Source organism: Macaca mulatta, chromosome 9 (genome assembly GCF_049350105.2).
Source record: "Macaca mulatta isolate MMU2019108-1 chromosome 9, T2T-MMU8v2.0, whole genome shotgun sequence".
Taxonomy (NCBI): Eukaryota; Metazoa; Chordata; class Mammalia; order Primates; family Cercopithecidae; genus Macaca; species Macaca mulatta.
The window spans coordinates 87,744,257-87,767,964 of NC_133414.1; the positions used below are offsets into that span (position 1 = coordinate 87,744,257).

General features: G+C 40.2%; 1 protein-coding gene across 6 annotated transcripts in view; it reads right to left on the minus strand.

The window, feature by feature from the left end:
• Positions 1-23,708, minus strand: part of ARID5B (AT-rich interaction domain 5B) — a 189,929-nt gene that overhangs the window by 25,663 nt on the left and 140,558 nt on the right. For 5 of the 6 annotated variants that reach the window (XM_028826603.2, XM_001093968.5, XM_028826602.2 and 2 more), the window contains 3 exons: positions 17,308-17,420; positions 10,979-11,183; positions 8,996-9,048 (listed from right to left, as the gene is read on the minus strand). In XM_028826603.2, coding sequence (XP_028682436.2) covers positions 8,996-9,048; positions 10,979-11,183; positions 17,308-17,420 — 371 coding nt within the window. Of the gene's footprint in view, positions 1-8,995; positions 9,049-10,978; positions 11,184-17,307; positions 17,421-18,832; positions 18,960-23,708 lie in introns of those variants that run through there. The other variant, XM_015147540.3, reaches the window with a different exon arrangement.

Consider the following 23,708-nt stretch of genomic DNA (forward strand, 5'->3'; position numbering starts at 1 on the left):
TTATTCAATTTCCCATGAAGCATTCTTGAACCAATCAGTTTCAACAGTTCTCACTAGACAGAACCACCTACCAGCAGGTGCAACTGAAAATAAAATCTTCTTTATTTACAGTTTGTTTTAGATTATAAGAAATGGTTTCAACCCCTTTCAAAACACTCAAAATATGTATTTTGGTGATTATTTTATACGTAGTTACAATCTGCCTCCAACCTTTAAATGATACAATCTTGGGCTAACCTATTTGAGGCCCACATATCAAGGGAGAAGAAACAGGACACCTCCAAGTGCCTGCACGATTCCTCAAAGACCCTAGAATACTGAGGCCCCTTGAAACACACCGCCAGATTCCCCTCACTCAGATGAGACCTATGGGCCCTGGGGGACACAACAGAGTTAGAAAACAGCCTGTGTGTGTCCCTGCAGTCACTTAAGAAACCATCACTCTGATCATCCTTTTGTCTCTTGTGTACACTGTCTATTTTATAAAGGATTTTCACATCCACGACATCATATAATCCTCCCATAGCTTGTGAGGCAGGTTATAGGAATCTCATTCACAGAAGAAGGGAGATTCAGAGAGGCTGCGCACTTGCCCAATGACACACAGCAGCAGAGTGCCAAAACTAGGACCCACATGGTTGTCTTCTGGTCTCAAGAGTGGACTTCTTTTCACTGTATAAAGCAGCTTCCACATCAGAATGACCTGAGAATAGCCCATGCTTGTAGCAAGTTGGTAACACAGAACACTGGGAGCCTTTTCCTTCAAATGAGGCAGGTAACTATGGGAATCACAGTTACTGCTATGAGTTCTCAACCTTTAGCTTTCAGTCTTTCCCAATGAGGAAATCTAGCCAAGAGGACAGCATCAATCTAAGGTGGTGGGTTGAATTAAGTGTTCTGTGGTTTTATTCTCAAAGCATAAAGTTCACCCTGACCACTTGTATCTCTAGTTAGAACAGAAGTTCTGGCCGAGTGCGGTGGCTCATGCCTGTAATCCCAGCACTTTGGGAGGCCGAGGCAGGTGGATCACCTGAGGTCGGGAGTTCAAGACCAGCCTGACCAACATGGAGAAACCCCATCTCTACTAAAAATACAAAATTAGCCGGGCGTGGTGGTGCATGCCTGTAATCCCAGCTACTCGGGAGGCTGAGGCAGGAGAATCGCTTGAACCTGGGAGGTGGAGGTTGCCGTGAGCCAAGATCGTGCCATTGCACTCCAGCCTGGGCGACAAGAACAAAACTCCATCTCAAAAAAAAAAAAAAAAAAAAAAAAAAAGAAGTTCTATATTAACTTCACCACTGAGTCACAAATCAGTCTCAATTATATCAGAATCCAACCACTCACTCATCTGTTAATTCACCAAAAATTTATTGGACATCGCCCATTTATTAGGCATTGTGCTAACAAATGTTACAGCTGGGATGCAGCAATGAAAAGTAGAGCCAGCATGCAACACCACTGTATTCTAGTGGGGGATACCCACAACTGAGTGAACACATATATCAATGAAATAATACAAATTGTGAAAACTGATGAGCAAGAGAGCCGGGGATATTTTAGGGTGTGAAACTGACCGTGCCTCCCTCCCCTTCCTACCATCTAAACGAGGGAATGCCCTGCGACACACTTGTCTATCAGAGAAAAGAAAAGGCCCTTTAGGAATAAATAATGCATTATCACAGGAGGGAAAAATAATCTGTCTCATACTAGGTTTGAAACTGTAGCCATAGGAAGCGAACATCAAGCACCGCTGGGCATTAATAAGCTGTCTGCAGTAGGCCAGGGGTCTGTGTCAGCCCCTAGCACTTAGTAAGTTCTGGTGTTTAAATACAGTTTATATCAGGGAGGGTCATCTGGAGTGAAGACAAGTCTGGGCCTTCGAGGAAGTGGTTCCTCTGTTTACTGAGCTTCCACTGAATGGCCTGGATGAATTGGGCCATTTTGAGATATTTTCTTTCCACGGGAAAGTCATAAAATGTGCTCTTCGCAACTGTTAAATGCTGTTAAGTACACAGGTCTCCTGGGCACACATCTCTGTTTTGTTGGTCTCTAGATGTAAATCAAACACTAGCCATGGACTCTATAGGAAGAAATGTCTAAATTCCCCCATTGTCCAAACACATGATGGGTCTCAGAGCCCAATAAGGAGAGAGAACAGGGCATGGTAACATCTCCCAGCTTCATGTAAATCTGCCTTCTGTAGAAACATGCTTCCATGGTGCCTAATTATGCATTTGCTTAAAGTTTTTATTCTGTTATCCAATGTCCTCTCTGGATGTGGGTAAGCTTTAAAATTCCATCTGGAATAAAACCAACATCTGCCTCCTAGTGTCTAATACCGAACCCCATTCAGCTGGAAAATTTGATCTAATCAAGGGGCTAGTTTGATCAACTCTCTCACTAAGCCTCAGGCCTCCTGGTTATAATTCGTGTTTCAACCTGACCTTCTATTATATTTGGTTTTTAGGGGAACAGAGAACTTCTGGCTCCTTAGTTTTTGGCTTGTTTTGTTTTTTTGAGACAGAGTCCCACTCTGTCGCCCAGGCTGCAGTGCAGTGATACGATCTTGGCTCACTAGAAGCTCCGCCTCCCAGGTTCACACCATTCTCCCGCCTCAGCCTCCCGAGTAGCTGGGACTACAGGCGCCCGCCACCACGCCCAGCTAATTTTTTTGTATTTTTAGTAGAGACGGGGCTTCACCACGTTAGCCAGGATGGGCTCGATCTCCTGACCTCATGATCTGCCCATCTCAGCCTCCCAAAGTGCTGGGATTACAGGCGTGAGCCACCCCGCCCACCCTGGCTCTTTGTTTTCTAAAGAAAATAGCCAAATTCATCCACACGGTTATTTCTTTTGGACTGTGCCTCCTCTTCAAGGTCCTCAATTAGATGACAGATTCATAACATCACCATCCACCACTGCTTACCATTTTCAGGCACTATGCCTGTGCAGAGGTATGAAGGTAAAAGGAAGGGATGGAGGGTAGAGTGTGAGATGGTGTCACGAAAAGAAAGAGATGTCACTACTTTCAAGGGTTCATAGTTTAGTGGGAAGCATAACTTCATACAATTAACCATAACACAAGATGAAAAACTGAGCAGACTACATCCAAGTAAAACAAACCAATCTAGGTACATGTGAGATTTAATCTCACTTCAAAGACATTTGAAAGTTATTTCTCCCTAGTGTAGGTAAGACCCAAGAGATTCTGTGAAAAGCACTGCACCCTACTATGTTCATAACATTTTCATTGCTTATAAATATAGAGGTTTTCAAACTCTCTTTAGAGGTGGCGTGTGGTGACTCAGGCCTGTAATTCCAGCACTTTGGGAGGCTGAGATGGGTGGGTAATCAGAGGTCAGGAGTTCGAGATCAGCCTGGCCAACATGGTGAAACTTTGTCTCTGGGTGCCTGTAAGCCCAGCTACTCAGGAGGCTAAGGCAGGAGAATCACTGGAACACGGGAGGCGGAGGCTGCAGTGAGCCAAGATCATGCCATTGCACTCCAGCCTGAGCAACACAGAGAAGGACTCTGCCTCAAGCAAAACAAAACAAAAACAAACAAAAAACCTGTCTTTAGAACCCAGGTAGCATTTTAAAGGTAGCCTGAAAGTAACTTTCCACACTGCCCACCTGGCCAAGAAGACTGATCTGGTGAGTGGAAAAAGAATCTGTCCCTTCCACAGTTTTATTGGATGAAAATATCCTGTCACTTAAAAAAAGTAGAAACTCACTATTTTAACTCGAGACATGCTCTTGGAGCCTTGATTTCTCTATCTTTGAGGCTGCAGGAATGCAATAATACTGGTATTTTTGCAGTCTGGTGAGGAAATAGGTATCAGAAATCTTTTCAGACTTAAACTCTTGCAATGGCTTAAGAATGTGTAGGAAATACTAAGTCAAGAGAAGAGTTTGCCTGAAAGCAATGTTGCCCGGGCTGTTCTGAGAAACAGCTTCTTTCTCAGGACACCTTGAGGGTGGACTGAATTCAAGGAAGATGACTTTCTTTTCCTGGTAGTACTCCAGGAACTGGAGTCTTTCAAAAGTACATGACATCATCTTTGGCCTGGAGAATTTTGAATTTAAGCAAGAGGCTTTGCCTGTCCAGAAAACTAGGGTTAGATTCAGATGTCTTAAAAATGATGTCAAAGCCAGAATTTGATGTCAAAGCCTAATCCTTTCAGCAAGGAAAGAGGCTTCTTCTTCCAGATGAAAAATAATGGCCCTGTCCCACTGGTGGGAAGAGAAAGGGTTGCTAACTGACCTTCTTAGAAGGTACCACTGTGTATCACTGTGCCTCCAGGGTAAGATATACTCAAGACCCGTTTCTCAACTCTACCTTCTCTCCAGATATTGCCTCTGGCTTGCCATCAAGTGGTTAGCCAAATGGAAATCACTTTAGCAAACCACCGCCATATGCTGCATCCTGGTAATACCCCAAGCTACTCTTCCAGCATTAATTGCTTCACCAGACACTGAAGTGAAGGCCTCTTTAGTTCATCAGCAAAGATTTATCCAGCTCTGCCTCTTCAATTGTAGGTGATCCATATTCTAACGTTTGGAAGGAAAAGCTAGATACATTGCAAAGGAAGGCTCCTTGTTGTCAATTAATCAAAATGCCAGAATATTGTTTTGTAGGAAATCAAATCCATTCAATATATTTATGTTCTCTCAACCAAAGGATGAAGAGACACTCTATACATTTCCAGCAAAGGCAGAAGAGATGGAGAGAATTGCATACAGCCATTAGTCAAATGCTATAAAGGCTTACAATGAAACTTCTGCTCCTCTTTTTTTTTTTAAAAAAAAAATTCAATTTGATGGTTGTAGAGGACTGAAATGAAATAATCCATAATCCGCAATTCAAACCAGAAGGTTTGGAATAGTTTATAACCACAAACAAAAACAAGCCAATTAAGATGACCTCTTTTCATAACCAGAAGGGATTCCAGAGAGATGCCTTTATCCAATCACGAGTTAACTGCAGAAGCAATACATCTACAGCTTTTCTACTTGCACTGTTTTACTAGTATTGAATATTTACATTATCCATACTTCTTGACTCATCTCCTGAATTCACACATTTTGTTCTCCAGAATCAGATAAAAATCTCAGCTAGTAATTAGTACATCTGGTAAAGCTCATTTTAGATACAAAGAACAGATTAAAAGATGCTACAAATGTTAGACAAAAAACAGACTAAAAGATGCTACAAAACAGACTAAAAGATGCTACAAAAGGCAGGTGATCGGATTCTTTCCCCAAAACATTGCCCCAAATATGTAGGAAGCATTTTAGATTAGAGATTGCTAGGAATGCAAAGCACAAAGAACAATCATTTATAAATCTCTTCCAGTAACGCTACAGAGTCGTGAGACAACTGTGTACCAAATCTTCAGCAAGTCAGAATTTGAAGAAAGCCATGATGAACCCATGCAACTCATTTCATCTCCCAGTGCCTCAGTTTTCTCACTTGTAAAATGAGGCTATGAACTGGGGCACAGCAGGCATTTTTTTTTTTTTTTTTTTGGTACAAAGGCCAATTTGAGAAAAATTAATTTGAGAGTACTACAGTTCTACACTTTCCCTCATTAAAAATAAAAATAGTTTACTGAGTTCCAACTTAGACTACCATTTTACCAAATGCCAAAATACTTGTCAGGAACTCTTTGCTGCTCTTGAGCCGAGGAAATATGAGTATTCTAGCCTGCTTCTGTAGTAACGGCACGAAGAAAAGTCTTTGATACTTGACTTAGATAGGGGTCACATGCTGAAGCTAAGAGCCATGGGATATACTCGGCTAAGTGTTACGAATCACTGTTATCACTGGATTTGAATTAACATCACCTGGGCAGCTTAAAAGAAAAGGATTCTCTACGTCTTGGGCCCATGCCCCAACTCAGAGTTTATATCTTGGGGTGGGGGTCTAAACAACCACTTAAAGTTCCCCATTATAAACATGAGCCCTATTCTTGAGTAGCTTTTAGGAGCTACTGAGCTAGAAGACTCTAAGATCTCTTTTGAGTTCTCAATGACTACAGGTCTACACTCGTTTCTGATACCAGATCATGTCAAAGATAAGTGTCCTCTAGTAACTCTGTGATGACAACTTAAGCCTTCAGACTTTGGATATTATTTGTACATCTCCTGGACTGACTTCAAAATTCAATGCCCATTGAACATCTCACAGTTTTATTAGTCAAAATATGCCAAGAGAAAAATGTATTCTGTACTTATAAGAGGTTCCGAAGCTTAAATGTAGAACGGTGGTGGCAAACTTAAGTATCTGCGGGGCCAATCTACAGCATGAAACATTTAAAAAGAAAGAAAGAAAAAGGAAGAAGGAAGGAAAGAAGGAAGGGATGAAGCAGAAATGTCTTTTAAAATTCTGTTCATGACCAGATGGAGAGCAGATGCCAATTTGATCTTCCATATTCCCCAGCTCCAGTGAAGGGGATCAGAATATGTCACCCCTAAATTATGCCACACTGGCATAAAGATTATTTTGAGATGAGGGCAACAGAGAACAACAGATTCAGGAAGAGTTCTCTGCCTTCCCTTTATCTGCCTATCTGCCTAAAAGGAGGGCATAAATTTCCCACTGAGAAGGCACCCACACAGTACCAGAAAGAGGAGTGACTCTTATCACCAGAGATGGGGAGCTGGCAACTTTCCGTAGTTTCTGCAGCCTAACGAATAACTTTGGGGCATGGCATGGAAGGGCATAGCATCCGGGGCCCAGCATGAAAGGGCCTAGCATCTGAAGGCCTAACATCAGGGACCTAGCATCGGAGGACTTTCCTTACTTGGTTCCATCTTCTCTCCATCCTTCTCTCTAGAAACTTCCCTTCAGGGCCACTTGTCCCAGCCACCTCGTCACTCTAGTTTATGTTTTTCAAACTCTCCACCATGCCCAACTTTATTCTGCCTCCACATATTTTCCCTTATTTGATTCATTCTCTCTTTCTGGAAGGCATAATCCATCATTCATGTCTAAATTCTATCCATTCCCCAGAATTCTTCCCAAATGGCCTCAGAGCCATCAAGCCTTCCTTCTCTCATCTCTACGTGAGTAAGTACTTTACCTGTGTAGGGCACTGACCTTTTTCCACCTTGTTTGATCATTATTGCCTCTCTTGGATGGTAAGCAACTTAAGGGCTGAAATTACTGGCCTGACTGAAACCTTGCATCTAACAGAGTCTAAAACAATGCCTTGTACACATAAGGTACTCAGTAAATACGTGGTCAGGTGTGTTGCTGATTGTGTGGTCATTCATTCATCCAACAAAAGGATAAATACTATTTGTTCAAAGAACAATGAAATTTATCAGAAGTTTCTTCTGTACATTCTACATCAATTTGCTGTTGCATGGAAAAAAAATATTTGTGAAGATACAGAAGACACAAAAGCAGGAAAAACTGATTCTGTGAAATTGCTGGCACTCTCCCTATCAGTGAATAACAAAAAGTTCCTGAGTGTGAAAAGACATTTCATAATATTGTTCGATATCATATAGCTATCTGTAGTCATAGTTCATATAAAAATGTGTATTCCTATTCTAAACATTAAAAGCTAGACTTGAAAGTCTAGCCTGTGGGGTTGACTTCTACATTTATGAGACTAACCCTGAATACGTTACCATTTTTTTTACATGAATGAGGGCTATAATTAGCTCAAGATTTTGCCAAAAACTATGAGCTACGGTGGCAAGGAGTTCATATCATGATCCTATCAACAGACTCAACTAAGTGAAAAATTATAATTTTTACATAGGGCACTTGATAAATATTTCAAGTAAATTTATGTATATGAAATGCACATTTTACATGTAGTCCATGTATATTTCTTTATAAACATGTGTACATACCCCATATATGAAACATATTACAAGCACATATTACTCATATCAAAGAATTTTTAGTCAGAATTCATAGCAGATAGCTCAACAAGTAAATACCAGATTATCTGAACCACATAATGCTTGTCTCCTCTTTCGCCATCCCAAGACCCACACATCAAACCATTATATCAGTCTGTGGAACAATGTGCTTTATCTGGCAAGAAGCACTGGTTATTGCGTTTGGGCTAAAATGAATTTCATTTTCTTGACTTTGTGTGTCTTACTGTCATTTTACTATGGTACAGAGATATCCCAGATTACTTCTTAGGCAATGAAAAAATAATTTCTTATTCAATTGCAAGAAGAAACTACACAACTTAATCTGATCATTGTGTGGAGGAGAAAATATTCCCAATGACGACATCTTCCTATGTCAATTGATTTTATTACAGATGTCATCTCTGTGGGCTATATTTATGCAGCTCTTTCTTATTTAAAGATTTTAATCTCAGTTTGTTGCTCTAACATTTCATTGGTTCAAAATATATGCTGTAAAAATCCTCGGCCATCAAATTTTCCTGTAGGCTAAAAATAACCCATTGCTGTCAGTTAGAATTAGCTGATAAAGAGTGTCAGAGCCTGTTCTGAATAAGTTTGATAACTTCCTGTTTATGCAGCACTGACCCTTGTCTAATAAAGCTTCTTTGCCCTAGAATGAGAGGAGATCCTGCTGCATTCTATTCCTTAATGGCCAATACTGATTACTTTTGAAAGCCTTTAATACATTTCCCATATTAGACATGAACAGATGTCAGGTATGTTGCCAAGGGAAATTTCTTTTATGCAATCTTGGCTTGTTGTACAATAATAGCCCTTTCTCAACATGGGAAAAAATTACAGACCCAACTAATTTCCCTGACAGGGGAGAGTTACATATGTTTTCCACTTGTAGTTTTTACGACAAGTTTACAATTTTGCCAAACCTGGAACTAATTGGGACTGTTTCCAAAGTGGCCCAATAAACCCCCAGAAGTGTAGAGCCATTTGAAAAGGCAGTCAGTGATGGTTTGCCCTTGCATGTTCTCCATTTTGGTCAAAGAGAGCGGAAAAGTTAGATTGCAAAATTATTTCATTTAAGTTGCTTAAACACTTACTGTTTCATATCCTCCCAGTTTTTGAGCAGCTTGAAACATAGTCCAAAGGTTAACTGTTAGAGGGACAATAAGTATTTAGATAAGCATTGCATTAACATATTTCCAAGAAATGTCAATTAAAACATTTTTTTTTTCAATGAGAAAGAGAAAAAAAAAAGAAATACTAATGTACCCCAGAGAGCTAAGTTCTTAGGAAACAATTTGCCCAAAGGGCATTCAACAACAGAATCTATTATTACCACTTAAAACATTTCTTAAGAAACAGTCATAAAGCTACAAAAATGGTTCTACTTTTAGGATAAAGGCAAGAGTTTTAGTCCTACTGTCATCAGCAGAGCAAGAGAAGCTAAATTAGGTGTCTTTGGGAAAAAGTGTGGGCTTTCAAAACTGGGGTTGGTCTTGCTCAACCCTTAGAAAGAAGTCACTGATTAAACAGTAATATATAGAGCTTCTCTCAGATAAGAACTCTCCATAATCAATAAATAACAGCCACTTGAATATATGATTACCTTCTTAATAGAATGTCTGATGGCAGCACTGTATTAAAGGATCATACAGTATTTCACCAACATGTGGTGGCTGGCAGTGAATAGCAAAACAAGTATTTCACATGGAGGCCACAGTGATACAACAGGTAAAAGGGAAGGAAGACATTCATTCAGAGAGGAATTGAGTCATGAACCCACTTAGTCCCCTAACTGGCCTGTGTGATGTTGCAAATATATTTTTTTCAAACAGATTTCTCTTTGCAGAGTTTGTATATGTTTATGCTCTTAAACAACTATACCAAATCGCCAGCAACCCTATTCATTTATACCAAATACCATGGAATGGGACTGCTATGGATTTGATTCTTTTACATGAGGGGAAAATTGAACTTCAAGTGATTCCTTGGTAAGGGAAATGAAGAATAAAATGATTTTTTTTTTAAAGGCTCTTTGACACAACATGTTCGCAAAGCCTCATTGAACCTTACACTACTTCAGAGCTATCAAGAGCCCTGCCTCGGCCTTGATTTAATCTGAACCAATGCATAATGCAACAAAGCTGTTCATAGTACATTAATTTTACTTCTATTTCAAGCAACCAGTTTTCAGACAAACATTGTAATCATTCGTAGTTATATAAGTTTATAATGGCTGCGAGTGTTCTCTTGCAATCAGTGCCAATTGCTATTAGGTATGTAAATTGTTATGTAAAACACACAGGTTTGACATTCTTCATCAAAATGACACATGTTTTTAATCTAGGAAGATACGTTTGGAGAAAATACTATTTCAAGCCAGAGGCTCATCGCTTTGTGCACCACTAAATCCAGACAGAGGCAAAATATATATTCAGTTGCAAAATCAAGGCAGGATCTGAATTTCTTCTCTTTTGATTTGGAATTCTGTTTGGCTATGAGTTTCCCATTCTCCTTACAAATACACTATGACATTTACATTTAAATGTACATGTCAAGGTAATCCAAAATTAGGCCCCCTGTTCCAATCTGTCTATTTATTGTTTTCTCTGAAGTTGGATTTTTTAATCTTTTAACACATTTGGGGCTTAGGAAATGTGTTTTCTCTTCGTGGTTCTTTTGTCCATCTTTAAATGTCCTCCTTTTAAAAGCTGTTTTTTTTCACAGGCAACATCTGTGCCTGATAAAGCTACGTCATATTATTATCTCACAAGAAAGGCGTCACAGACACTCAAGATTGACAAAACAGAAAATGAGAAACTTTCAACATGTCTATTTCCAGTCATAATCAGTGGATTCAAGCCTATAAATATCTCACTGCAACTGTCCCAGAAGGGAACAATGTAGCGGAAAAAGGCAGGGAAAAAATTCTTGGCTTGGAACATTTATGGATTTAGTATAAACAGAGAGCACTATCCCCAGATTAGGATTTCAACATAATCCCGAGTCAAAATTATTTTTTCCAATTCAAAGAATCTGAGCAGCTCTGATAATTCAGAAACGAAAACAAGTATACTCACTCTGTTTAAAACCTAAATAGGGTATTCGTTCTATCGGCGTTTTCCTTTCTTTCATGTATTTATAAAGTGCCACCAAGAAGGCTTGTTCATCTGCCCTGCACTCTTCGCCAATGGCAACCTTTGGTTTTTCTTCATTGGAGACTTTTTTACAGTTATTATGGTTATTCTTCGGCTTGGTCAAGGCTGACCTGGCCTCACATTTCACCTGGAAAAGGGAAAATATGCCACATCAGACGAGGCACAGCCCTGGGATGCATACCAAGACAGAGCTAGTGACAGAGCCAGCGACACTTTTCAGTGAGTGCTAAGGGTGAACCAGTAAATTATCCCTGCTTTTAATAGCTTTTCAGAGGCATCACTGAAGATGAATTGTCTGAGGCCAGGGGAAGTCAAATTTCTGTAAAGGGTAACATCATTAATATTGTAGGCTTCTGGGTCACACAGTCCCTGTTGCAACTATTCAACTCTAGTAGGACAGCAGGCATCAGCAATATGTTAACACATGGGTGTGGCTGTGTTCCAATAAAACTTTATTGACAGAAATTGCCAGCAAGTGGGTCATAGTTTGCCAAACTATGCCAGCTTCTTTTAGACTCCTGACAAGTATGTTGATGTGAAATGAGAGATAAGGCTTTGTATCTGGTAGAAACATTCTTTTGTCTCTCTATATTAATACAATTTATTTTCTTAAGGAGAAGCATCAGTTAATGTCCTTGAACAAACCCTGCCTCCTTAGCAAAGAGTACCATATTTCATACTTTGTATCAAAATGAAAGGCAAGTCTATTTCTTTGTAGTAAACCATTCTTGTTGCTATTCTCTCCAGCAACCTTGAAAAACAAGTCAATACCAGCAGATGCTGGCATCAGCAATACCAGCAAGGCCTCTGCTGTTTGCCACCCAAGGGTGATGCGGGGGTACACCCTCAGTAGGAAACAAAGATCTCACTGTTTAATGAGGGCTTCTTGCTTTATCAGTCAGCTCTAAGAATAAGATGTTAACTTGCCACAGAAGAAAGAGTAGAGGTCAGCTAAAAACCCAAGAAGAGTGAGTATAAAGCTCCATAATTAAAAAATAAAGGGCGGTAAAGGCTCCAGATGTTCTTCCTTCCACACTGTAGGCAGATAGGGAACTTGGCATATCGAGCGGCTAACCTAACGTTCCCTCCTCACTGCCATGTTCTACAAGAGGCCTTTGATGGTCGTTAAATATAACGCTAAGTTGCTGAGCTATTTTAATTGTAAAAGGGGGAAGTACAAAGGGTCAGACTCTGAGTTCAAGTGCACCCATGGGGAATGTGTACATTCCAATATTCTTTACATCTCTGTAACTGACATCGGGAGAGAAGAGGGCAAGTGCTGGGGAAATGTTATGAATAAAAATGTCCCACATATTCTACAACGGTGTCTATTTCAGGATTTCGAACCCTTTTTCTTTCCCTGCAGCTCCTTCTTCCAAGCATTTAGAACATAAAAGACTTTGCTTATTTAGTAAAGGAAAGTGCATTCCCTGCAAGAGCTCCTCATTGCCTATTCTCTCAAGTGAACATACAAAGTTTAATCTCCTTCGACTGGTCCTGCAAAGATAAAACTTCCTATGAAACTGATTCAATGGGGCTTCTAGGTAAGATTTTAACTTTTAAGTGGCTGTGGAAACGGGACTAAAACAATTTTTCCATGTAGATTTTGTACTCTGTAACATTATATTAAGGCGAACATCCTGTGATACTTTATGTTGTCATCATTTTTCACTGCCAAATTTTAGGCTGTTGGATCTAAAGTTCTGATGAAATCTATAATTTAATGGCTTCTTGAAATCATAACATCACTCCAGTTTTAATTTGTATTGCCTCCCACCCCTTCCTGAGTGTTTCCTGGGCAGCCAGGCTCTATTCTCAACGCTGTTTATGTGTTATTTCATACTCACAACCCGAATGAGGTAGTTATTATTTTCGTATTAGAAATGAGGAAACGGAGGGAGACAGGATGAGCAGCATGTACAACATCACAAGATCATGCCCTAGTTAGTAAGTGGGGAGCCTGGAATTTAAGCCCAGGCAGCCTTGTGGTTTTAAATGTTATACTCTTCTGACACTCTTAATACAAATATCAAATTGGTAATCAAAACAAACTTCCAATTAAAAAGCCTGTCTTATTAGCAGGCATTATGAAGCCTACCACTTAGAAATGTGACTTATCAAATGAAAAGTAAAAGACAAATCTAGGGGGTTTCCAATGTGCCAAGGAGTTCCATTCCTTCTATTGTATATTGAGCAAAAGGGAAGGAAATCAGTTTTCAATTGAGCACCTACAATGAGTTAGATACAGTGCTGTGGGTTTCACATACTCTACCCTTAATGTTCTTAAGAATTGTAAAAGGGAGATATTTAGCCACATTTTACGGTTGAGGAAACTAGAGCTTAGTGAGGTCATGTATGGCTTGGAAGGGGCAGACCCTCTGGGTTTAGAACTCAGGTCTGCCCCACTCCAAACCCCAATCTTATAACATAAAGGAGTAGATCTCTCAGGTTTGTGTATAAAACTAACAGAGTCTTAAATGTGCAGTGATCATGGGCCAACTACCTATATTATTAGGTCAGAAGAACCACTGTTAAAAGGAGAATGAGGTTTGAGCTCCTTGGTGTGTAGAGAGCTGCTTAACCCTCTTCCTCATCTGTGCAGAAACACTCAGAAACAGAAGGAAGACACAGAGGGGTGCACGAACCAGGTCCAAAGTAACCCAGCCTCCCTGCTACATAGCAAAGGCTCCAAGTGAAGCCAGGCTGCTGCCTACTGAACTCCGTCCTGAATCTCAGTGGGCATGCGGCTCCTGGGGAGGCCAGGTACTTAGAACTGAACGAGCGGAAAGAGGCTTCTGTTCTTGTTCTAGCTTGATACATTTTTTTTTCCCCAGTTAACATAAATGAGCTCTTTAGGGTATGATTCTGATTCTGGGTAGGACTAAATCAAGTTCCTTTCTATCTGTTTTTCCATTTACCCAAAGCGTTCTCAGCATTGCTATCTATGAAATTATTACAGTGCAGGTGGTAGTAGAAATGGGAGCCAGTCTTCATGTTGACCTAAGAAAGCCCAGTGTTTTGATGGTGACAATTAATTACTAGATCTGTTTTTCCTGACCTGAGCACCATATACCTGTTGAGCTCACTAAGTGCTTTGGGGTTTCCAAAATGATTGAGGAGGTGCTAATTAAAGAATCAACATTTAACGTTTTCAATGATCCACCACCTATTTGATATTAACCACGTCCTTCCACGGGATTGAGTTATAACTAATCCAGCCTTCAACTGGGGCAGTGAGATGTGCTGAACCAGCAATACAAAAAGCTAGAGTTCTAATCTTGGTTTGGCTGCTAACTTGCTAGGTGACCCTCAGTTTCTTCCTTAGTAAAGCAAGTAAAGCAAAAATGATCATCCCTGGGAATAGTTCTGAGGACTAAATGAGTGGAAAAATATTGAAAATGAGGAAAGTATCACGTTTGTGAAATATAGAAAGTATGTTTATGATTTAAATGAACACACTTCCCACCAGAGTTTCCCTTTTTGTGTTCCCTTCAGAATATAAACCACCTGTAATATACTTCTGCCCTTCAGAAAATGCATATGGGATCTTAAAAATAATTTGCCTTCTATCAATGTAGGCCTTTTATTAGGGTCCTATGCCAAGATTTCTGTTACAGATCACTCTGTGAAAGTCCTGGGCCTCAGGTTCACTGCTTTAAGATGATTCCAGAAAAAATGGCAGGATTTGGGCTGAACACAGTCATGATATCTTCAAAGAATTGGTAGTTTCCTCCCCATGTAACACTTGCTATCTTTGGGAAGCCATGTAATTTTCTCTACCTTGGAAAACATGGTCTTGCAAAGCTAGTTTTCATGTTCTCATTGAAGGGGTGCCACGTTTTGATGGCGAGCTACAAATCACTTGACTTATTTTTCCAGTCATGTATACAACAAACCCAGTGGGTCCCACTGTAAGAGTTGTGCTGTGTGGAGCTGCATGAAGTTGGTGCTTAGTTAGAAATGGTCTGTTTGAGGCACTTTTAAAAAGAAACAGTCACACGGGTCTCGGTCACAAAGTCAAACAGCTCACTGTTCTCTAAGATGCTGCTTCCAATTCAACAGATGATTAGGTGGTCACAGACTTATAATCTCTACTGTAGTGTTTCATGAGAAAAGACCACATGAAGGCACACATGCTTTTTAATGACTGTCCTTGTCCCAGATGTGGCTTGTTCATTCTGCAGGGATTTTACATCTGTCTGTTGGTGCCAACGGACAAGCTCGTCACACTTCATACCTACTGATCTTTTTGCTTAAGTGGTCTTGCCAGACCCACTGGAAGTGGCCAAGGCATGACTGTAATCCAAGACTCTGAAAAGAGCCAAGCCATTAGACCAGTCCCTAGGAGCTGACTGCAGCATGACATTCATCTGTTCTCCACTGAACACCAACGGTGGAAGAATGATCCATCTCTTCGTAAAGATGCTGATGGGCAGCACTGTTGCAGGGGTGGGGTAAAGGTATCACTTAGAAAACCCAGGACTGACTTCTATCCTTCCTGTTAAGAAGTCAGTGAACATCAAATACAGCCCATCTCTACAGCAGGCTCTTGTTCTTCTCGGCTTTGTGAACCCAACAGTGAGTTCTGAGCTGCCTTCCATGGAGAGAAACATTGGAGATCTGTTCCTTCAGATCAATTGTACAAGTTCTGTAAAATTCCCAGAGGCATAAGGATGGTGGTGGTGATTCCACATGGCATGGAAAGGAGCTTTATCCTGCTGGGCTCAGGTACAGAATATGCTGCAGGAAACACATGCTGTCAACCAAGAAGGATGGGCTGGGCACCAACAGAAGGCATGGGCAGTGCAAGCTCTGCTGAATGTTACGGTCTTAAAACCTTCTTGCTCCATTCTGCAGGATCTTGCAAACTACATAGTAGGGAATGAACTGTTCCTGCTGACATCCTTCAAGACGATGGAAACCAAAGTCCTAGGTAGACAGTTCTAGTCTGTTCTAGGTCTGAGGTGTCCAACTCACAAGAAAATGTCATTCATGGTATCCATGTGGAGTTAACTAGCAGAAAGTTGAATGTGCAGAACAAAAATAACTTTAGGGAAAGAGATTTGTTTTCAGCCAGAAAATGGAAAATACATATTGCCACTAGTCGATCTCTTCTTAACCCTTTGGAATCTTAGAAGTATTTAGAAATTCTAAGCAAAAAGTCCTTAGAATTCCTAATGAAACAATGATGCTTAAAGATAAAATTTTTTAGAATATGAAAGTCTAAGATTTACTTCATTACACTGGAAAGAAGGTAGAGTACATGGCAGAGAAACAGTAGATTGTCAACACAGAACTGAATTCATGTTTTTTTTTTTTTTTTCTACATCAGACTCTTCCAAATTCACCACTAATCAAAATGGTCCCATTTTCAGAAGTTTAGTTCTTTGATTCTTTCATCTGGAAACTGGTGTCAGCTGAAATCTGTTCTTCAATTAAAATCCTAAAGGGACTATTGCTGTCTTTAGCACAAAAATAACACCTAAATGCAGTAAACAGAACCATGGAAATCTGACCCAAGCCCACAAAAGTCAGAAAGGTAAGTCTAAAAATATAAAGTGATACTTTACCCTTTGTTGTGCTAAATACTTTAGGCATGCACTTTCAAGATTCCAAAGAATGCTTAGGCAAAAAATGGACCTGGGTCCTGAACAACAGTGTAGAATTTACTTTCATTCAGGATTAACAGAGATCTTTAAAAGTATATAAATGCTTGTAGGCATATGTATACATCTAAATATTTTGCTATGTATCTTTAATTTTAGTCTAATGTAAATTAGAAGTGACTTTGAAAAATACATAACTAAAATGATTAATTCTAGCTATTTCTAATTTCATCCTCTGTTAATCTCCAAAACACATTTAGATGAACACATTCAGAAAGAGGACGGTTCAGCTGGTCTATTTTTGACACAAGCAGAGTAAACTATGTCATTGTGTCACCCACTATGAAATCTCAGCCTCAATGACGTGGGTGCTTAATCATCTGTCCTTTACTCATAACAGGCCAAACTGGGAGGTAGGAAGTCTTTCTGTTGACTAATCAAAATGCCTACCTCCCCCACCCCACAGCAACCAGGGGGAAGGGAGGTGGCAGGAACAGGCACAGCATAGAGCTTCAAAAGCTCTGAATACCAAAGTCAGATGCTGAATTGAAAACTGCCTCCAAGACACAGGCACAGAGAGATAAAGAGAAAAAGCAAAAATAAAAAGATGCAACGAAATGAATACCGTGGAGTGAATGACCGTACCTTGGCAACGGCTTTGCCATCGGAATTATTGTTGGAATCCTTAACACCACTGAATGAATCTCTTCTTTGTGGGCATGGTTTCTTTTTGCGTGGTCTGCCTTTAAGATTTGGCGCTGAAAACAAATGGAAAACAATTGATACACATTTTCATTTGCATGGGTTTCTTTATTAAAGACCCAGAATCTCACTACAGTGATCCCTTCTAATTGTTCAGAGAAATGTACATATATCGGCAGGCAGCCCTCAATATTACATGCTTCTCTCTCTGAATGCTTACATATTGGTAGAGTGAGTATACATTTCTGTACATATCTCCCAAAGCTAATCTATTTAGCTTTAACATGTCTAATTGATATAAGTTACACGAAGCTCTTAGCTCTAAAGGATCATGGTAAGAAAAATATCCTTCCACGTTGTTGGACAAGAAGCATTGGGGGCTGAAAAACTGAGCCAGGCTTTGAGCTCAATCTTTGGTTTTTGTTTTGTATCTTGCTTTCAGAAACCTAAGTGACATGCCTGCCCTTATGGTATCACAGTAATGAAATGTTGAAAACATCTCTTTTACAAAATATTCAGAGACAAGGGCATTCTCTCAAATTACCATACAGATAAGTAGAGAGATAGCTAAAGAGAGAGAGGCATTCACAACAGCAAGCTGGAAAATATTATTACATATATTTACTAATAATACCGCAACCAGCATGTTTCAAATCTCAACAAATCTGGCAGATACATTTAAATCAGCATGCTCTCTTTTCCTTTTCAATATATTTTTACGAAGATCTTCAGGCTTATTTAAAATAACATCCAAAGATTACACTGGGGTTAGCTTGATTCCATGGGGGTTACACTTTTGAAAAGACAAGATACAAATCAAAGTTCTATTTCATCCTTGATGCTGAGCAACTTGGTTCCTTTTAAGATCTATACAGAAAGTCGGAGGAAAGGCTGCTGTTTATTGAGAGCTATGACTATCCGGCATCAGCTTTCACATTTAACTTCATCAGTCACCCAAGTCAAGCAAAATTAAAAACAACCAACTAACCAACCAACCACTTCAGAACGACTCCAAGCTAATGAATTACACCCTAAACAATTTTGTTCAGACCTTTCAAGGTATCCACACTCTTTATTACTTAAGGAGTGATTATGACAATGTCACATCTAAACAACATGAACCTTCTTAACTGTTGTTAATCTTACTTAGGTAGTTAACCAGTGGTTTTAGGACATTTTTACATTGTACTCATTTTACAAACACAATTAATCCTACTAATTTGATTTTCTCCTCCGGATAACAGTTTTACTGTTGGTAAAAGCTCAGTAAAGCAGAGCTGCCTTTAGAATCAGAGAGGCAAAAGTTTAAAAAGAGGCTTTAGGGCTTAGGATCCCCTTCCCACACCCGCTCTCTCCTCTCATTCCCCTAAACGCTGCTCTGAAAGTCCATCCCAGAAAGCCAGCCTGGAATTACCAAAGGTAAACAAGCTCATAAACAAAAATCAAGCAAAGAGAAAGTAGCGATTACCCATTCCAGTCGACAAACATCTGCCTGACTGATGTCTGTGCTCATGAAAGCTACAGCATGTGACTGCTCCCCGGCCACATCCCTGGAAGTCTCGACTTGGTGTGGATGTCAGCTTCCCTCCGAATGCGAGCTGCGAGGCTCAGCGCTCTGCTTACAACTCCCCTCCCCCGGCAGCTCCATTACTCATGTAAACACACAGCAGTGACTAGCACCGAGTGTGTGGGATGAGCCTGAGGACTTTGCTGGAGTTGCCAGACTGGCAGGGAGGGCTCTGCTCTCTCCACCTCCCCGCACGGGGTTGGTGATTTCATCCGGCCTGTTTTGTGGATCCTGACCTCTTGCTCCCCTTGTCAGAGCACGATGCCACGTTCCATGAATTTGACACGGTCCGCAGCCTGGAGCCAGGGCATGGACTGTTTGTTTGGTTTAGAAGACTTTGTGTAGCACAGAAGTGTTTCCACAACTGACCCAAGTGTTAAGACTTTAATGACCACGAGGGAAGGATGTACTTTCAAGTCCCTTATCAAAATAATAGCTGAGCAGAAAGCTGACAAACAGAACTTGGGGTAGCAGGTCTGAGGCATTTCATTAAAACAAACGAAACAGTATCCCCTCTGTTCTAAGACTTGTTACTATGATCTTCCCTTCCTAACATTTTGGCGAAAAGCACTTAAACCTAAAAGGCATTTATTTCTAGAAAAGCTTTCAAATCCCAAAGGTCTTTTCGATAGAACTTGCATCGAACATGCTGTGTTTAAAAAAAGGCAAAGGTTCCGGGAACTGACAAGAAGTCATCCCCAAACTGGGTTTATTTTCTCCATTCTTTGAGCTGTTTTCAGAACCCAGAGAAGCACATGTACTCCCCCAGCAGATTCTGAGAATTACAAATTTAGAACAGACTAGCACCTAATATTCTGGTCACACAAACGTAAACTCTAAATGGGATCTGATCAAGAGAAAAAGCCCTTTGTTCTTACTAAGGCAAGTACTTCAGTATTTCAGGTATGGTTAGGCAAATCTTACCAGTCACTCAGGGCTCAAAATCAAATTCCTCTCCTACTCTCCCCTCTGAACTTTGTTTCTCTCCTTCTCTTACGGAACATTATCACTGTACTCCTTGTACTTTAGCTGTGGTTTCTGGCATATTATTATACTAGACTGGAGAATCCTTAAGGGCAAGACCCTGTGGGATGTGTCTTTTATCTGCCCAGCACAATACCCAAAAGGCAGCATTGCATAACATGTATTTGTTGAATGAAAAAGTGACTAATGGAAATAAATATGTCCACATAGTGTTCTTTCCTGTCCTCATAGACTGATCCCGCCAACCTCACACGTGGTATACTTGTCACACTGGGCACTTGTAAAACTGCATTCACCTTTACTACTTATGTTTATGCTCTGGAAACATAAACCGGTGACTTGAGGTTGCACTGGGAATGGAGACAGGAAACGTAAGGCCTTTGGTATCTCAGTAAGGCTATAATCTAGTCCCCACATGCAATGCACAAACACCCTGACGAGCACAAATATTCAAAGTACAGGGGGGAATGGAGCACAAAGGACTGGGTAGGTGCCCCTGCAATCCAATCAGAGACCTTTTGGATTCAGAAGACTCCAGGTAAAGTTTTGGTACTGAAGGGCTGGCTTTGGGGACAGCAAACACTCTGGTCTCCAGGCCACATCTTTTTCCCTCTAGAGTCATAATCTGTCATTTGCTAGGTCAGTGAGTGAAAACAGGTGCATTATGGTGTGCTGGTGGGCAGGAGTGGGGTGGGTCTGTGGACTTTAACTCACTTATGGAAGAGACAACCCCACCTCCTTCCAGCCACTCTGCGAGGACCTATACCTGCCCTCTCCTTGAAAGCTCAGTGCTATGTACTTACTGACAGAACCTGAATCCTAAGACTCCACAATTAGACCAGCTCTTGTTCTTTAGGTGAGACAGATCTCTACCGAGAAAAAGCTCTGCTAGGGAGAGAACAGTACCCTTACTGATGGCATATCTGGCTCCAGTCAGTTTTATTAGAAAAAAAAATAAGTGCAAAGCAATAGACGTACTGTTACTTTTACGTGTGTATATAATTCACTGGCCTGGCTTATCACAGAGTTCAGTAAATGCTCTTTGCATGAATGTTTTCAGTATTATACATGAATAATAAGAGTAGCTAAGTGAATAATAATAGTAGCTAACCATTTCTGAGCACTTTCTCTGTACAAGTCACTCTTCTGAGTGCTTTGCATACAATAACTGCACTAAAACTCACAGCAAGCCAAAGAGGAAGGCATGATCCTTATCCCCATCTTACAGACCAGGAAACTGAGACAGAGATGAAATTACTTGTCTCCGACCATATAAATGGTTAATGGTAGCAGAAGGATTTCAACACAGGCAACTGGACTTTATCCAGAGCCCCTGCTTTAAGCAACTTATCTCTAATAGACACACGCACAGATACACACACACTGCCTCATAATGAAGTATTCATACTAACTTGGGCTGGCAGTCACCAGGAAGCTCTCCCCAAATGAAAACACTCAAGTACGACATAGCATGAGGGTGCTGCGGCCCACCCCAGACGGGAAACACTGTCCCACAGACAGAATTGACAGCAAGTGGGGTCCCCATTAGTCTTGACCCAGCAGTAGGTGGCAAGACTTCCACTAAGGCCAATGAAACTTAGTCGGAGAGCCCTACATATTACCCCCCTAACCAGTGGGCCACTGACTCTTCTGCCTAATCAGTGAAAGATCTCTGTGGTTTAAAAAAAAAATCTTTCCCCTCTGACTGCCCATCTGTTCCTCTTACTCAGTGCCAAGAAATTAACAACTATTCACCTTTGTGAAGTCACTGCTATTTCTATAGGTCTTAATCCTCAGAGAATCAAGCTACCTCCAGAGCTCCAGGCTACTCTGACAGCTAACCCATGTTTTTTTTTTTTCCTTTTTAAACGCCTTCCAATATTAATGAATTATAGTCTATTTTCTCAACAATATAGCAAAACAAGTTTGTTTTCCTTAAAGGATCTAGAAGCTCAGAGTTGCAGACAATTTGTTTATATATTTATTTCACTATGGGTTCACACAAGTTACATGGCAGGGCAGTGCAGGTGTGGGAAACTTTTATGTCAACCCCAACTCTTACAATAATAATAATAAAACAAAGGGAAATGTAACCAGTTACTGGCAAAGTAAATTGCTTTTGGCTTAAATGTTCCTGTTTTTTTCTACTGTGTTCTTCCTGTCATGACCGTCTCTTTTTTTTAATAGCATTTATGCTCTTGGAAATACCACGAAGATAGATAAACTGCTATAAAAGCTGGATTGACTCATCAGTTAACAACTCTTCCTTCCCATTTTGCAGAGAGAATTTTGTTGCCAACACAGCTACATATTCTCTCGAGAAATTCTTTGTGAGCTTCCACTGAAGAGATAGGACTTGCTTGTTGGTGGGGACTGGAATCAGGGGAATGGAAAACCAGCACAATTTTCCTAAGACTTTAACCCCCGAGGTCAATGTCTAGAGAAGTCGGCAGAGCGTTAACTCATTCGATTTGCGAGTTGTGTGTGTCTTTTAAACATGAGCCAGAAAACAAAACTCCACTGATCATAGTATTAGGGTAGACAAACATTGTTCTATGTATAGTATGCGTTACTGATAATACCCTGCATTTCTGTAATGCTTTTCCTATGAGGATATCAATTCTCTGGTACATTTTCTTTACAGACAATAATCTTAAAATACCGGCTGGGCACGGTGGCTCATGCCTGTAATCCCAGCACTTTGGGAGGCTGAGGCGGGTGGATCACGAGGTCAGGAGTTCGAGACCAGCCTGGTTAACATAGTGAAACCCTGTCTCTACTAAAAATACAAAAATTAGCCAGGTATGGTGGCAAGTACCTGTAGTCCCAGCTACTCGGGAGGCTGAGGCAGAAGAATCTCTTGAACCTGGGAGGCGGAGGTTGTGGTGAGTGGAGATTGCACCACTGCACTCCAGCCTGGGCAGGCAACAGAGCAAGACTTAGTCTCAAAAAAAAAAAAAAAAAAAAAAAAAAATACCCTGGTAAGTTTCAGCATGGAGCATTGCTCTTTTGGGTGGGGAAGGGCGGAGGAGGAGTAACCTACCCTAATTTAGTTATTATCATTTACCGTGTTCTATTTTCAATGTTTCCCTTTTAACTATTTAGAAACTTCCTCTTTCATTACAACAAAAATAGAAAGAATGTTTTTAAAGTTATTAACGTATGAGTAAAAGACTTAGAAACCAAGAATGGCAGAAGGCTTGATCAAAGCCATTCCTAAAATTTATGGGTGTAATAAAAGAAAGGCATTTCACAGATAATCTCTTACAGAATTTCAGTTTTCAAATATGTGGGGGGACAAAAGAAAACTAGAAGCTCTCAGACCTCATTTTGGCTTTAACTTAAAGCCAATATTTAAAAATTCATAAATAAATCCCTGAAATTTTTATTTCAAATCCACAGTTATATTTCATATAGTGACCATTGGTATTAAACTTCTATTCAATTGTTTGAACCTTTCTACAAATTCGCAAAACACTGATCACATATGAATTTAGGAAATATTCAAGTTTATTTTTATTCTGGTTTCCCAAAATCAGTCTTCCACACCCAACAGAAATGCTCGAGAAGCAATTGTATTGTCTGAGATATAAACACACTGGGCCATTGACAAGCACAACTTGATCCTGCAGGACATTCTAACTCTGATGATGAATTTTAAACAATAGACATGGAAACACAATACTGCAAAAGTTTTATTATTTGGTAATTGTTCTGACAGTTTCCTTTTAAGAGTAATTATTTTTTCTCAAATAAAGGCATTAAAAAGATGAAGCTCTGGTGGTGGCTCATG